At 42.8% G+C, this 17,641-nt stretch overlaps 2 protein-coding genes across 3 annotated transcripts; both read right to left on the bottom strand.

Moving 5' to 3' along the window:
• Nucleotides 1-30: 30 nt before the first annotated feature.
• Nucleotides 31-786, bottom strand: LOC306740136 (ecto-ADP-ribosyltransferase 5-like; the record flags this gene model as incomplete). Its single annotated transcript, XM_079222245.1, has 1 exon — nucleotides 31-786. The coding sequence occupies one exon, from the start codon at nucleotides 784-786 to the stop codon at nucleotides 31-33; it is 756 nt and encodes a 251-aa protein (XP_079078371.1).
• A 12,775-nt stretch (nucleotides 787-13,561) lies between these two features.
• LOC306740519 (C-type isolectin Sp-CL4-like) lies at nucleotides 13,562-17,209 on the bottom strand. Of its 2 annotated transcripts, none has more exons than XM_079222684.1 (6): nucleotides 17,190-17,209; nucleotides 16,944-17,059; nucleotides 16,718-16,857; nucleotides 15,830-15,958; nucleotides 14,939-15,056; nucleotides 13,562-14,176 (listed from the first exon to the last, which is right to left on the bottom strand). In XM_079222684.1, exons 2-6 carry the CDS (start codon nucleotides 17,011-17,013, stop codon nucleotides 14,109-14,111), a joined length of 525 nt encoding a protein of 174 aa, XP_079078810.1. In that variant the 5' UTR covers nucleotides 17,014-17,059; nucleotides 17,190-17,209; the 3' UTR covers nucleotides 13,562-14,108. The 2 variants fall into 2 exon arrangements, with proteins under 2 accessions (XP_079078810.1, XP_079078811.1); XM_079222685.1 differs by having other exon boundaries at nucleotides 14,939-15,052.
• Between the last annotated feature and the right edge of the window lie 432 nt (nucleotides 17,210-17,641).

Here is a 17,641-nt window from a genome sequence, read left to right as displayed (position 1 = left end):
CCTAAATGCTACACGTTGTGTTCACTGCACCTAAATCGTGTTCCTGCTTTTCTTGGGGAAAATAGCACAATTAAAATTGCAGACGGGTTCTTTTGTACTCTTCAGTGTATAGACCACGTCGCACGGGAGATTATTCTGCTTTGACTTCTTCTTCACGCCTATAACTTCAAACGCCTCGTACGGAGGAATCAGAACCTCTGCTTCGTTCTTAAACTTGGAGTGCTCCGAGACGTCTGCTCCCTTGCACGTCTCGATCTTAAAACACGTCTTGTCTCCAAATCGTTCGATGTTGAACATCGGCTCCCAGAGATCTATCAGCGAGCTGGAGGCAAAAGAGCCGAGGCGAACCTGCGTGTCGACCTCAACTTCCTGGAAGGAGACGTTCGTTCTACGGTAGACGGTGAAACATTCGCCCTCCCTGGATTCAAGCTGACGTCTGTTGAGATTTTGAATGGCTTTAGTCAGGTAAAAGTGGAGCGCGTGAAACCTGAAATTGTTACCTCTCTTGCTTCGAACCGCGTCATTAAAAGGCTTATAAATGTCTCCGCCGACTGAGGTGTAAACATAGACAGCTATGGCCTGTTCTCTTGTCAGGGTTGGTTTTATGTTGGAACCACGCCCTGGTTTTTTCTTGTGTTTTCCATCGTACCAGACCACCGCGGCATCCCAGGACTTTTTGAAATCCACGTATATGTTCCTCTCATCCGGCAGGTATTGTGTTTTCACCTTTTCTGCCATTTCTTTTTCACAGCCTGTGTACATATCGTCAACGGAGTTCTGAGCCATGTCCAGTGGATATTTAGGGGAAGATCTCGATGCAACGTTGCCCTTAAAAGAAGAAAACAATGGAAATCAGAAGAAGAAATGGACTAATCATCAGACGCTACAGGGAATGGAAGCGGTGAGTCTCTACCATTGCAGCTCCTGGAGACGCTCCGTACGCGAGCAGCACTGCTGCCCAGAGGACCTTCATTGCCATCCTGCAGCAACAGCAACGGCAACAGCAACCGGGAGACACGCCGTTGTTGGAGGAAACGATCTCTGGCAACCTGTGGAGTCGAGCAGAGAGAGCCGTCACTGGGCCGCCGTGCAGAACACCTTTATAGAGGCAATAGGGGAAGTTAAAGAGTGGGCAGAGAAACAGTAAAACGAGAAGTGTTGTGTGAGTTAGACATGAAGCCATAAAAGGGAAAGAAGGGCTGCTAAGATTTCAAGATAAAGATATCTCTGGAAAAAAAAGATGCTTCAATTGCGCAAACGGTTTCCAACGAAGTTAGTGTTCGAATGACGAAATTGCTGTGGCTCCAACGCGTATCTCAAACTCTATATTGTTTTATCAAGTGTGAACTGTGTCGGAACAAGTACCTCGTACTAATACCACGCTGAAAGTACTGCAAGTAATCAAACCCTTATAAAGGTTCTTATCAGCTGAATGTACTTAAACTACTGAGAGCAAAGTGTTGATCAGTGTTTAGTAAATGTTTCACTAGCATGTATGACGCTTCTGTTAATATCGCATGTGTGTGTTCTTGTATTAATAGCATTGTGGGGACTCAAACACACTCACACATTGCATTGTGGGGACTCATTGCATTGTGGGGACATACTGAGCCCCTTAAGTTTAACTTTATTTTAGGGTTAAAGGCCTCGTACACAAAGCGTGTCACAAGCAAACAGCACGGTGTTCTTCAGCTTTTTAAATTATTCACACACACACGCACACACACACACACACACTTGACGTGTTGATAAGAATCACTTCCTGGATTCGCAGACCTCAGCAGTCTAAGCTTATCTGCTGGTTTCCTCATCCTCCATCATTACTCATCTCATCTTTGACACGTCAGAAATAAAAATAAAACAAAAAAGCAGCCATACATTTTTGGATGCTTCATGACGAGCTGATCCTTTGACTTTTATCTGTCATTTCTACCTGTTGAAATGGACATTTGGTCTCTAAAGCTGCAGCTGGCCACGTGGACGGCGATGAGGCTCCTCTGTGTGTTTTCTCACGGTGAGTTCCCCGAAACCACGAGATGACGCTTATGATACAGTTCATTTATATTATTTGTAGTATTTTGTGCTACAAGATGAATGCATATTTATTGGACGACTTCTGGGGATGTGGGAGCTTTTAACTATAACAAAGTTATAGACACAAAAGTGAATCATATACTTGTTTGTTGACAGATGTAGTGAGGATGACTCGTGAAAATCGCAAGTTGCAAATAATTGAATGCTAAAAGTATCGTTGTAATTTTTTACTAAAAGTACAATGATACGTAGTAGAATGGAATTTTATTTTATTTTAGCATTCAATTATTTGCAATTTGCATTTGAGTGGTTCAAACTTAAAGTCAATAGAAATGATGAATGAAATTAATTTTTCAAAAAACATTGTTTAATCCTGACCACCAGGCTGAGAACCAAAGAAATGTACAAAAAACAATTCATATAGAAATATTCTACCAAATTATCCTGCTTAAACTTTGGAAGTATACTCTTTATTCTCCGTTAGCTGAAACTATCAGTCAATGGAGTTCTTTGGTGTGGCGACGCTCTGCAGCTTTGTGCAGGAAGCGCACTGCCGGCCTCCTGCTTCATGATGATCAGCTTCTTCTTCCGTACAAAACTTTGGAGCGTATCTCCTCCTGCAGCGCTGCACACACACGCGTCAAAATACATCAGCGTGTGCGGCCGGATCGGGAATCATGTGCTATGACTTTTCTAAGAGATTCACCCGGTCGTTTTCCCAAAAAACGTGAAAAACGGAGGAAAATTGTCCCATTCCCTAGAATGGGGCTTCGGCGTGAAGCATCTTTTGGCGCATAGTGACTCGCCATACTTTAACGGAGAGAAATGATTTAAAGTTTCAAATGCTAACAAAACTCTGGACTTCATTTAGCAGAATCATTGTTCAAGTTTCGGAACATTTTGATCAGTCTGCCTCTCACCCAGCTGCTGACTCACCATGACAACCAGTGACACGTACAGGCACTCAGGTACACAATATGACAACCAGTGACACGTACAGGCACTCAGGTACACAACAATATGACAACCAGTGACACGTACAGGCACTCAGGTACACAACAATATGACAACCAGTGACACGTACAGGTACTCAGGTACACAATAATATGACAACCAGTGACACGTACAGGTACTCAGGTACACAACAATATGACAACCAGTGACACGTACAGGTACTCAGGTACACAATAATATGACAACCAGTGCAGTTTGACAGGAGAGGAGTTTGAACTTTATTATATCAGGGAAGAAAACCACAAAATCAGCAAAACAAACAATAGACACAACATTCACAGTACACAACAAATAGAAAACACAGTACAACGACGTGAAAGATCGGGCTGATTTACCCGGGCTCTGGTTCTGTGTGTGTGTGTGTGTGTGTGTGTGTGTGTGTGTGTTTGTGTCTCAGAGGTGACGGTGAAGAGCTCGGACCTGAAGCGCTGTGAGGACCAGAGAGTGTGTGTGAAGGACCTCAAAGACTGTGATGCTCAAAAGCCTGCATCTCCACAGGGTGAACACACACACACACAGACACACACACACACACACACACACACACACACACACACACACACGCACACACACACAGCTCATGCTGGGTCAGAATTAGAGACGAACTCAAAGTCCTCTGAGTTCGATTCTCTACATATTTAAAGTCTCAATATGAAACTGTATGCTGCTGTTCTGCAGGCTGAACGCTCAGACGTCTGTTTTCCCGCAGAGCCCCTGAACGTGTCGTGTTGCTACCAGATGTCGCACCAGTCCGTGACATGTGAGTGGAGTCGGGAGTCAAACGGCCGCGCTGAGTCGGACGACTCGCTCATCTTCAGCAGGTGGGCGTCGACGAAGGGGAGGCGGCTTACTTGATTTCATCTGTTGCATGGTTTTACGTGTCTAAATTCTAACCTCAGTTTTGTTTCCTGACTTCTTCTTCTTCTTCTTCTTCTTCTTCTTCTTCTTCTTCTTCTTCTTCTTCTTCTTCTTCTTCTTCCTCAGTGAGGATACCATCGTCTCCTGTGAGGGAATCTTCCTCCCGGCCTCCGTCCTCAACGTGACGGTCCGGATCAGGGACGACGCGTCGGGGATGGAGATCCGGTCTCGACCTCACCGCGTGTTCCTCTACGATGTTGGTCTGTGGACCGGATCCCAGACAACCGTCGTCTGGTCGATTCCTGTGAAGTTCTTTTCCAGGAGTTCGCTGACTCCTTGTCTCCTCTCCTTGTTTCCTTGTCTCCTCTCCTCAGTCAAACCCCCTAAGCCTGTACTAAGTCTACGTGGCTCCACCGAGGACTCGCTCGTTGCCTCCTGGAGAAGCAGCGATGGCGCCGTCTGTCGGCTCCGATATAGAGTCCACAGCGCTCACTCGTGGATCCAGGTTATTGTCCGTAGTTACAAAAACATCTTACTTACGGGAATGTAACTACAAGTACTTAAGTACAAAGTCAAGGTACTTGTTCTTGAGCATTACGATGCTTTTATACTTTCTACTTTTCCATTACACCTCAGAGGTACATATTGTACTTTTTACTTTACTACACCTCAGAGGTACATATTGTACTTTTTACTGTACTACATCTCACAGGTACATATTGTACTTTTTACTGTACTACATCTCAGAGGTACTTATTGTACTTTTTACTTTACTACATCTCACAGGTACATATTGTACTTGTTACTGTACTACATCTCAGAGGTACATATTGTACTTTGTACTTTACTAAATCTCAGAGGTACATATTGTACTTTTTACTGTACTACATCTCAGAGGTACACATTTTACTTTTTACTTTACTACATCTCACAGGTACACATAGTACTTTTTACTTTACTACATCTCAGCGGTACATATTGTACTTTTTACTTTACTACATATATCTGACAGTTTTACATATGATCATATTCTGATATAATATGATGCATTGATGTAGATTAAACTAAACAACAGGATATAAAGGAGTTACAATGAAACATACACATGAATACAACAGGAATATTAATCAAGAAACCTCCGCTAGAACAGTAAAACATGGACACTGAATACTTCTTCTACAACTTATTATACTGACTTTTCAACTGGAGGCCCAATCTTTAAATACTAGACGGTATTTTTACAAAATGCTACAATTTTGCCCACAATTGCATGTTTGATTAGTGATCTATGAGGCCTAAAACCTTGAAATAAAATTATACTTATGTGGCTCCGCTTGTTCCCAGATAAGTCCCCACAATGCATCAGTGAGTGTGAGTCCCCACGACACCGTTACTATAAGATCCACACACGCATACTGAAAAGTGCATGTCGGAGCGGCGCTTGTTTTCAGAAACTTGAAAACAGTTGGAGGTTTGGTCCCAGCAAAGATGGAAACTGAGGCTATATTTAATGTAAATCATGTACAATAACACATAAAGGTAAAGTATTGAGAACAAGGTGGTGGAATGACATTCGACACAGCTGATATCGGAGACTTTTGGTTGGTGGAGACACAGTTTTCCACACTTCATTTGCTGTATGTTTTGTTTTGTTGTTGCCAGGCTCCAGACTCTGACTCTGCTCACGGAGATCAGACCCTGAACTACACGATCAGAGACCTCCTGGTCTCCACCGTCTACAGCGCGGCTGTGGCCTGCAGAGAGGAGGACGGCATCTGCTGGAGCGACTGGAGCTCTGACGTCAGCGCGAGGACGCTGGACACGGGTAACGGCTTGTTCAGAGCGAGACTATTAATCATGGATCTGTGGGAAGAAACCGAGAAAGAGACTTTGTGAAACTGTCTGAATTCTTCCTAAGGATGAAAATTATATTTTTTTCTCCATGTGCAGCGCCCTCTCGGCCTCCAGAGGTGTGTTACAGAGTGGAGAAAAAGGACTCTGGGGGATCTTTTCGCCTTCATCTCATGTGGAAGGTACAATGGAAATAATCTTCATGGTACATCAATGAATAACAAACTTTTTCAGGACATAAAGAAGTCATTTTCTATACATCCTGATGTCTTTATCCTCACGGACAAGTGACGTCACAGAATTGCGCATTTCATCTTTTGCTAAATAAAATGGCCTCTTTGTATTTTGTGTAAAAAAAAGGGAAACGTGAAAGAAAGCTTCTTGTCCAAAATAACTGCTGCCCGTAGCTTCATTTATGAGGAAAAATGGAGTACTTTCCAATATGTTGGTTATTGGTTTCTCTTTTTTTTAAAATAGTAGTGTAAAACATTTATTAAGTAATAATGTAACCATAATACAAAAGATGCATATTTGAGCTAATTACTTTTTTCATGCAAAGTCTGACTGAATGATCTGGGTTTAGCCGTTTCACCCAGCGAGCATAGCTCCGCAAAATCAGGTTTCAGTCTCACGATCTCAATGGAACGTCTCCACACGAATGTCCCGTCTCTCTCCAGGAGCTTGACCTCCGTGACACCGGAGGTCGTATCCTTGGATACCAGGTGAGCTACGAGCCGGCGAAGAAGATGAAGAAGCTGCAGCACGGATGCATTAAAAACGTGACAGAGGTGACGGCGCACCTGGTGGTGGAGGAGGGGAACTGCAGCGTCACAGTTGCAGCCTACAACGCGGCCGGCTACGGACCGGCAGCACGTCTCAGCATTGACCCACAAAGACGGACCGGTGAGTGGAACGCCGTGGTTATCGCATAGAGGCATTGGTCGTTATTCACGGGGTCATGTCCTGAGGACGTGTTGAGGCTCACCAAGAAGCAGAGGGTTCCCACGCAGCTGTGAGTTCTGCGAAATGTGTCACAATATGTTCATCCATCAAATGTGCCGATCATTATCATCAACTTTTGAACTGACGCTATCAGGTTTGATGCGTCTACTTCTGCAACGTCTTGTGTGAGTTTATTTCAGAGAAGGAAGCCGGTGTCACGATGTTCAGATAAAACTTATTGCAACACGTCAAGCGTTCTCTTTCATCATGCAACGTTTGCTGGGTTCAAGTGTTTTTGACCTGTGGCTGTTTTAAAAGAAGGGATCTTTACACTAGAACATTAACGTTAAAGATAGTAACACCATCCCTAACGTTAGGTATAATTCACCTGATATATTGTAACGGATAAAATATATTAAAATACAACAATACAAGGCAAGTTGAAGTACTCTTCCTTCATTTTACCCGATAAAAACTTCTCATAAAACCAAAAACAGGTATCATGGGGGGACCCTGAAAAAAGTCTCAAAATCGGGTGAAAAATGTGGGAATCGTCAATAAAACCTGATTCAAAATATAAATAAAGGAGCTATGAGCTTGTTCTTTGGTCCACATGTTCCTGGGACATGTGAGTCTTGTCCCGTGAAGGAAAAGTCTCCTTCAATGTTAAAACACATCGGGAATTTTTTCACCCAAACCTCGGGTGAAAATCCCCCGATGTTGGTGTTCTAGGGTTAAACTGTGCAGGACTGCAACGTACTGAACAGACTGAAATACGGGATGGATGGAAACCACTGCTGTAGATAAGAGATTATGTTGGAGGAGCTGTTGATCATCACTAAGCATCCTGTTGTGTTCTGCAGACCTCCCGCCGGTCAGACACTTGTGGGTCTCCAGTTCCTTCCCAGCTACAAACGGCCTTCTGGTCCAATGGGAGAACCCCAAAGTCCCGCCCTCTGTCCCACCCGTCAGTCATCTGGCTGTTCAGTGGCGCTCCGAGACTCAGTCATCCAACGGCACCCGCTGGACCACGGTGGACAACGTCACCACCTCCGCTGTCATACGAGGTGCACCAGTGTTGGAATATTCAACTCCTCGTTTATTTTCTCAATGATCTGTTTTTGATGAAAATATCCAACGACACCAGAGAAGATACTTATTTAGGTTCATGTTTTAAAAAAGGTGGCATCCTCCAGTTCTGATGTGTTCAGCCAATGGTTCAAGTCTTAAAACCTGCATTCTCTCTCCTGACCACCAGGGGGCGACTCCTCTGGTTGTATAGAAGTATATGATTCATGTGTTGAAGCTGCATTCTCTCTCCTGACCACCAGAGGGTGACTCCTCTGGTTGTATAGAAGTATATGATTCATGGGTTGAAGCTGCATTCTCTCTCCTGACCACCAGGGGGCGACTCCTCTGGTTGTATAGAAGTCTATGCTTCATGTGTTAAAGCTGCATTCTCTCTCCTGACCACCAGGGGGTGACTCCTCTGGTTGTATAGAAGTATATGATTCATGTGTTGAAGCTGCATTCTCTCTCCTGACCACCAGGGGGTGACTCCTCTGGTTGTATAGAAGTATATGATTCATGGGTTGAAGCTGCATTCTCTCTCCTGACCACCAGGGGGCGACTCCTCTGGTTGTATAGAAGTCTATATAAATGACTCTACTTCTCTTGATGTATTCCCTTAGTAAACATTGTAAACATGAGTTTATGTCTCAATCTCTAGTTTCAAGTCTTCTTCAATACAGCATGATGTTCATTTAGTAAAGTATGGTCATTTAGAGTCAAACAGACCATAAAGCAGGGGATGCTTTATTTGAGGTAAATACATGTTATATTCTATTTACAACATGTAATAAATGTGTGTGTTTACAGATATTGTCCGTAATGAGTCCTACCTGATCAGCGTGTTTCCCGTCTTCAACCAGCAGTGTGGACCTCCTCGGTCGCTGCCGGCCGGTCTGCAGCAGGGAGGTAAACATGCCGGTAAATTATGGCCCGTTTAGAGTCAAATAGACCATAAAGCAGGGTATGCTTTAGGGGCGGGTCTACACGGTGATTGACAGGTTGGCCCAATTGGGAGTTATCCGTGTTTTCGTCTTACAACTGTTTTCTTCGTCAAAGTTATTTATAGCATTTTGGTCACCTGAAAAAGTTTTATTCAGTGGTCAGTACTTAGCTCCACCCTCTTGTGTCACTTGTAAAAAAAAACAAGATGGCGACGACCAAAATGCTAAACTCAAGGCTTCAAAACCCCAGCCCACAAACCAACAAGTGACATCACCTATGTCCACTTCCTATATAAAGTCTATGTGACATGTTTTTTTACGTGTTTTCTCAGCTCTGATGGAGGCGGTCCAACTGAAGGTGGTGGGCGTGACCAAAACCACTGTGAAAGTAGTGTGTGTGTGGCAAAGGAAGGCTGGACCAATCAGAGTGCACGGATACAGAGCGATGCTGAGGAAAGACTCGGAGAATCACAGTAAGTTTTCTTCCGTGTCTTCATATCCGATGTTATGTCGCACTACTTTGTAGTTTATTTTATAAGAAATCCCTCGACAGTTTCTTGCTTAAACTTGTCTGAGGGAGAGGTACCGAAGGTCCTTCCTTCCTGCTGCTGTCAGGCTGCATAACAAGCTGAGCTCACAGTAGACCACAAACACTTAGGACACTTCAGTAACTTTGGCCACTTTAATTACATTCATCTGGTGCAATATTTATAAAGGATTATTTTATCGTATCCTATCTTATTGTTACAAATAAAATAACGACCTGTTCGGCCGGTTTTAAAGCAAAAAATACGAGTATTTTCTGTGTGTCTGTTGGTTCGTGAATTTGAAGTGTTTCTGATTTAACGATCATATCTGTAAACACAATCATATCCTCTCCAGCTCTGGCTCTGTGGCCCGACCAATTGCAGCTCACCTTCCTCAACTTGAACCCCGACACCGAGTACTCTCTCATCCTATTGGCCGATGATGCTCCCAGAAGCATCATCCCCGTGAGGACAGACTTTGGTGAGTTTAACAATAGTTTTTGGATAAAACATTTCGAACTGTTGGATATTTAGATGGAATCACCTCCTGAAACGGGAATGAGGACAAGCCAGTGTTTGATTTTTGGAGGCTCTTGGGTTTGACTTTCTTAATAAGTAACATCATTTCTCAATCTTGCTTACAAGCAATAATTCATCTGGAACATGACATCTTGCATCATTAATTAAAAATATAATTATCTGCAAGGCTCCACAGTAACAGTTGCCTTAGAGCTGTTTGGATATGTTTCAGTCACTGTGTTTTCCCTGCCGTCACAGCGCCCCCCTGAAAAAACCCGCCGCCCTACTGTAATTTTTTCTATAGCACCAGATAACAGAAGTCATTTAAGGTTTCCTTTCCTATAGAACAGGTCTACGCCTTGTTCTTTTATAAACAAACTAAATGGCCGTTGCATGCTTTTCACAATGGGATTCGCTGCTCACTATTTTAAGCTATCAGCTATCACTTTTAAAGTCTAACAGTTAGTGTATTTGCAGGTCAAGACAAACATCCGCAACAGGCTGCAGCCTGGAGCTCCATTAATGACCTTTCTGACTTCGCATATCGAGAGGCTCTGGAAATATTCTTCCAAAAGCCCGAAAAATACACTGCAATGACAAAGTCTGAACACTTTGTGGTCATCATTAAAATAAATGAACACCATGTTTCCTTTAAGTCAGTATTTATCAAACTGGAGCGTATTTATTACAGGTGGGGCGCAAGAGGAAATGCTCTTTTGTCACATTTTCATTTCTCAGACGAGGTACCGGCTGTGGCTGCAGTGACTCCTCTGCTGCTGCTTGCCGTCATCGTGCTCATCACCTCCATCCTGTCCAGGACTCTGTGAGTCTCTCACACACACACACACACACACACCGTTATGTCACCCGTTGGTTTGTGGATGTTTTGAAGCCTCAAGTTTGTTGATTTGTGCCATCGGCATCTTGGATTGCGGCCGTCGCCATCTTGGCTCTTTGCAACCAGTGAACAGGAAGTGACCATATTTGGACTGAAGAGGAGTGACGTAGAGACATTTATTTAACCAAATAACTTATGGGAGACATACATGATGACTAAAAAGAGAATCAAAGACTTACTCCATGTATCGATCCAAAAAGGCCCTAAAATCAGATCAATGGACCCAAAAAAGTTAAGTCCTCAGTTGCTCTTCCTGTGTGTTTCCTCTGTTTCTCCCCTTTAAGAGTTTTTTCCTGATCTGAATGAGTGCTAAAGGTCAGAGGGTTAAATGCTGCACAGGTTGGAAAGCCCCTTTGAGGCTAATGTGTGATTGACTTCCTCATCTAATCTGGTAAAGTAAAATGCATCTTTAATACCTTTTCTGTCTAGGTACAAGACATATTTCTTCCCCCCCATCTCCAGCCCTCTGGGCAGTTCCACAGGCCGGTGGCTGATGGATCCCAACCGCCAGGTGAGTGAGAGATTAACCCTCGCCTTTCAACACATTTGCATGTTTACAACTCTTCACTCGTGCTTTATTATCTATTCAAACTCCTCCAAAATGGCTTTTTAGTTTTTAAGACTGCATCATTCAATCATTCGGATGCCAGAAATAGGAACAGTTTCTGTATCAACAACACTTTATGTCCATCGTTAGACTTCCCTGAGTCTAAACCGTTGTTGCCCTTCAACAGACGACTGCAGACAGGCTCGTCCTGGACCTGGAGGACTTCATGGTGACGGGTGTTCTCGGAGAGAAGAGTCTCATCACGGTCTGTTCGAACTCCCACAAAGACCTTTACGAGGACCTCCACCAGGACCTCCACCAGGACCTCCACCAGGACCTCCACCAGGACCTCCACCAGGACCTCCACCAGGACGCCCCCCTGCTGTCCGTCCTCAAACCGTTTGCCCTCCGTCTGGTCACAGAGTACGTTCTCGCCGCCCCAGTAAGCACGGAGCAGCCACTGGTTTCTCCCCAGTCCCGTCACGCTGACCATCCGGAGGAGGAAGTGTCCGCAGGGAGCCGCTTTCCTCCGGGAGAGGACGAGGCGGCGCTCGAGGAAGAAACCGTCGTGAGATTGAATCTTTGCGACTGCGCGGTAAGCGGTCGTGGCGCTTACCGGATGACCTGCGAGGACGAGTACCTGGCCAACGGATGCCCGACTGTCGTCTGAACCGAGAGACTGATTCCACAGCAGAGTCGCTGAACTGCAGAAGAAGAGCGAGTCTGAGACCAGACCGGTTCGCAAAGTGCCTGTTGCCTCGAGGCAAGGAAAGGAATCGAGGAGGCACCAAAATAAATTGTAAAAGGGCTAGGGTTAGGGTTAACCCTAAATGAGAAAAAACACTGATGTAAATGTACGTACAGGAGAACGTGCTGAAGACGCCACAGACACTGAGAATTAGTTTGATTGAGCTTTAACTTTACCAGTTCATAGATGTTTATCGTGCATCGGTCATCAGCGTCAACTGTCGGCCATTTTGTTGTTTTGACCTCACTGTAGTGAAATTATAATAATTGTCATCATCATCATCCATCGCTGCAGATCAGTCGGTCAATCTTCTTCTCTTGTGGATGCGTTTAAGATGCACTTTTTTTTATTGACTGTAAAAGCGAATATTTCCAGCTAGTTTTTTTCATGCATACTGTGATAGTGTGTACTATCTCAGGTTCAAACTGCACCACCTTTTCATTAAATCAATTTGAGAAGTTGAACATGTTCTTTGATTTGGGTCTCGGCTTGTCATTCAGGGGTGATGGTGGGTCAGCAGCCAGACCAGTTGAACCAGTGCCCCAGACCACATGCATTATCTTATGAGCTCACAATTATTTGCTGGACCAGAGTTATGTCCTTTTCAACTGTGACAAAAAATCTTTGAACAAGGTTAATATAATAACGTGCATTTTTTCTTTGTCTTTGTTATTTTCTTCTCTTTTAAGTTTGATGTTTGAGTAATGTGGGTTTATTGATCCTACATTTGCTTACATATATTTTAACATTTAAATAAATGTATGTACAATATGTTTACACTTGAATAAACAATAATTAAATCAAAAGACAATCATATAACAATATTTTCGGAAGTAGTTACATTTATACAGTGTTGCAGTTTTAACTGGCCCTTTGAGGGTGACCATGATGCTGATGTGGCCCGGGGGGGGGGGGGGGGGGGGGGGGGGGGGATTAGTTTGACATCCCTGATTTAGCCCCTTACAGGCCATGTCATGTTTGAATTAATGAGTTCATGAACATTGAGATAAACTGCCAGGTGGTGCTTATTATTATAATGATTCCATGCAGAATGATCTGGATCATGCTTGATACCATGTCTGACACCAGCTTACCTTTTGATGCATTGATGTACTTCAAGTACATTTCAGCTCTCCTGCGTTCAGCAGTGCAGGTCATCTTTCTAATAATTATTGAAAGCATTTATTCTTTCGGCATTTAGGCTGATTAATTTTAATTTTGAGATGTTAGTTTATTTATTTTTACTGGTGTATAGGTGAGGTCAACATGAAGGTTGGGTTCCCTCTCTTATGAAGTCTAATGTGTTAATGTGACTGCAGTGACTACAGTCTACAGATGAGAATTACTTCATTTGTTGTTAAATGAATTATTCATTGAAACGTGACTGTATACATCACACTGTCTCAAAGTCAGACTTCATCATGTCATTGTTATCCTGCTTCATGTTGTCCTGATTCATCAGTGTTTGGTTCCCTCTGGTTTCTCAGCCTTCAGTCTGTCTTGATGAGTGATATGATGAAGCTGTGTTTTCTACTGATGCCATGACATGAAGACAGATGGATCAACTGTCATACAGCTGAATACAAACAGAAGACACAGGAACCATCAACATGTCTTTATGATGCTGGATATTTATTGCAGTAAATGTGAAAGCTTGCAGTGGTTACAGTTGATGAAGACGAGTCCAACTGCAGCTCTTCATGTTCACTCTGAACTACTAGAGTCTCACTCTGAACTACTAGAGTCTCACTCTGAACTACTAGAGTCTCACTCTGAACTACTAGAGTCTCACTCTGAACTACTAGAGTCTCACTCTGAACTACTAGAGTCTCACTCTGAACTACTAGAGTCTCACTCTGAACTATTAGAGTCTCACTCTGAACTACTAGAGTCTCACTCTGAACTACTAGAGTCTCACTCTGAACTAGTAGAGTCTCACTCTGAACTACTAGAGTCTCACTCTGAACTACTAGAGTCTCACTCTGAACTACTAGAGTCTCACTCTGAACTACTAGAGTCTCACTCTGAACTATTAGAGTCTCACTCTGAACTACTAGAGTTTCACTCTGAACTACTAGAGTCTCACTCTGAACTATTAGAGTCTCACTCTGAACTACTAGAGTCTCACTCTGAACTACTAGAGTCTCACTCTGAACTACTAGACTTTCGCTTGACACACATAGGACCTCCTCTCACCACATTTCACATCGTTCCAGAGTCCCCAGCCTGTAAAACAGAAAACAGGACAGTCATGTGATTAATGAGGTTTCAGGGTTGGTGGTACTGAAGTGTCTTATTGTCATGTTGTCTTTACACAGTGTGAACTTGCTATGAATGTGTGTACTTACTGCATTATACTATAATAATATATGCTCCTGATATGCCTCGTCCTTCACTTAAACCCTCTCTCATGTTGAGGAAACCCAGGACTCTGAATATATTCATGTATTGTGTGAAACAGTTGCGTTAACGTCTGTATGAAGTCAACAACTGACTGTCAAACCAAATGACGTTCAATTAAATAATATCTCAACAATATTGATTGTCAGTTTTCAAATTGAATTAGATGACTCATAAAAATTACAAAATAAAAGTTATCTCGTTTCAAGTAAAATATGGGATGTATTTATGAATGAATGAAAGAGTGAAAGGTTTATTTTCTGTGCCTTCATCTCAGATGTGAGTGGGTACGTTTGATCAAAGGTTCTGTGCTTTGTCTCGGAGTGGAGCTTCACATTGCTTTTAATAATCGTCTCGGTTTGTGAACATATGAGACATTCTGGTTTTGCACTGTCCATTGGAAGAATGAAGACAGAAGAGTCCGTTCTTGGTTCAAGTCTCTGGTCTCTGACCACTTTAAAACTGAGGTTGAGCTACTTTAATAATCATCCTCCAGGGGTCAAGCAAGTGTCTTTTCTTGAGCTTCAGAAGTCTACATTCATCTCTGTTAAGGTATAACCTCTCCTCCTGAGTCTTTAGTTTACTTACCAATGTAGTTGGTCTCAACACAAAGTTCTCGATTCCACCAACTGCTGTCGGGTTGGCCATGACGGAAATGATGGAAGTCGTATTTAGACCCATCGGTCCAAGCAAATCCGTTACCTTTCTGAAAAGAAACAAACAAACAGTGGATCACCTGAAGACGACTACTGCACTAACATTAATACGGTCTGTGTTTTTCCTCTCAACGTAATTAGGATCAGAATAACAATCCACTGGTCAGCTGGTTTATGATGCTCCAGTTTGACTCGTATGTCTTTGCATTGTACATCCATGTAATGAGCTGTAACTCTGTTACGTTGGTCAGTCTGGTCACATGACATCTTTTCTTCTGTCCATCCATCCTCTGTTGCTCTCCTGAAGGGTTCTTCCCTTTTTTCCCTGTAAAATGGTTTACTATCTTTATTAGGGTAGTTTTTCCTGATCCGACGTGAGGTCCCGGGACAGGGATGTGTGTACAGATTGTAAAGCCCTCTGAGGCAAATTTGTATTTGTGATTTTGGGCTATATAAAATAAACTGAAATAAGTCATAGTAACCTGAATAATATTGTCCAATAGTACTTCTTCAGTACTACACTAGCATGAGCTATCAACAGCACAAGCCTGTTACTATTACAGTATTACATGTTTTATACATTATATGTTTTCTTTATATTTCACGCCATGTAATTTAAAACATTTCTACTCCACTAGATCTCAGACATAAATACTGTTATTTTTACTACATCTCAGAGGTATTCAGGGGCCTTTTTGTGAATTTCTTTGATGGATGATTAGTGAGAATTGCAACATAATTCAATAGTTCAAGAACACATGTTTGCCTCTGTGATTGTAAACACATGAGAGGCACAAACCGAACAGAAACATTCACTTCTTACACGTTCCAGTCCAATCCAAGAAGTCTTTCTTGTAGTCGTAGCCCTCCAAGTGGCACATTCCACTTGTTCCAGCTCTGCAATGCTGTGCATTGATACCAGGTCTCCATTTGCGAAGGCCTCACACCACTTCTGTAATCGAAAGAGATAATGAGGATTATTCTTCATCCTAGTTCCATGATTTGAACTTTCTTCTCCTGACCTGAAGTCATGAAGGCTGTTCAGTTCCCTTCTGCTCTGAGGAGAATACACCCTTCACCCTAGAACACTAACAGTACAAACATTAACACTATCACTAACGTTGGCTATATTTCACCCGATATAATGAACCTCATAAAAAATACTTCTCATCAAAATATATTATAATTCAACAATACAAGGCAAGTTGAAGTACTCTTCTTGTATTTTAACCTATAGAACTTCTCATAAAACGATAAACAGGTATCATGGGGGGGATCCTAAAAAAGGCTCAAAATCGGGTGAAAGATTATGGAATCGTTAATAAAACATGATAGAAAATATAAATATTGGAACTTTCAACTTGTTCTTTGGTCAGGTCGTTCCTGGGACATGTGAGTCTTGTCCTGTGAAGGAAAAGTCTCTTTCATTGTTAAAACCATCTAAATGTTTTCAACCTCTATCACTAACGTCAGGTGAAAATCCCCCGAACACGTGAAGGTTGAAAAAACAAAGATTTGAGCAGAGCGAGACACCCACCGTCATTAAAACACCCCTACCTTTAATAAGACACGCCCACCTTCAATAAGACACACCCACCTTCAATAACGTCAGTGAGCAGCATGAAGCTACACAAGGACCCACACAACTCAGACAAAAGCAACACAATGAAAATAACAAAACCACAATCTGGTGTGTGTTTGTTTTTATTACCAATGCATTTGCACGTGGCAAATATGGTCGATCGAACGCCTGCACACAGCGGTCTTCACCCAACTGGACCCAGCCTTTACCGAGATCCTTTTTAGATGGTATGGCCTTATATTTGGTCCGACACATTAAATCAGGATTCCCTGTTTCACAGAAAATAAGAAGCGCTGTTAGTTCAGTGTTCCTGGTGTCTGTGTAGAAAGTGATTTAGTGACAGTTTGGTTCTTACATGCTGCAGAGGCTGACATGGACAGCAGCACCACCAGAAGAAGGACGGCAGTCACCACAACAGGACGCATGGCTCAGGATTCACTGACTCTCAGAACTCTACAACTGGAATATCACCTGGAAATGCCACACCGTATAACCCCATTACAACAAGACACTTCAGTTGTTACCAGTTTTCTAACCCAGAGATCAGATCAGAGTTATTTCTGTTCTCTAAAACCTCCACCAAGAGACAAAGAGGACTCACCACAAGCGTCTTCTCCCTCGTTGCATCTCATACTGAAGGTCTGTTTAAATACCTTTCACAGCCATGCTTAAGGGTCTGAATGTTAAAACATGAACTACTTCAATAACACGCCTGTTTAACTTCCACGTCATCCCAGAAGTAGGATCCACCTCTATTCAGTTACAACATTATAATATGAAGCATCCATGAACAAACAAAGCACTTCTTCAACACTAGGTTGAGTGTTGGCCAGTTCATGAGTTGCAGCTCTATGAATGTTTTCTAAATGTTGACATGTGGAACGGCCTGTATAGGACTCACTAAAAGAGTTCTCAAAGTCCATATTTTGCCAAATATCTCTCCTAAAAAGATGTGTTTGGGATCCACCAGCTGGACACTATGGTCCCCACAGCCCACCCCTCATTATAGTTCTTATGATTAGAGCTCATCTTGATGCAGTTGTTCTATTGCTG

Source organism: Taurulus bubalis, assembly GCF_910589615.1.
Source record: "Taurulus bubalis genome assembly, chromosome: 8".
In the NCBI taxonomy this organism is placed as follows: Eukaryota; Metazoa; Chordata; class Actinopteri; order Perciformes; family Cottidae; genus Taurulus; species Taurulus bubalis.
The sequence above is the reverse complement of the archived record's forward strand: the minus strand, read 5'-3'. Positions and strand labels throughout refer to the sequence as shown.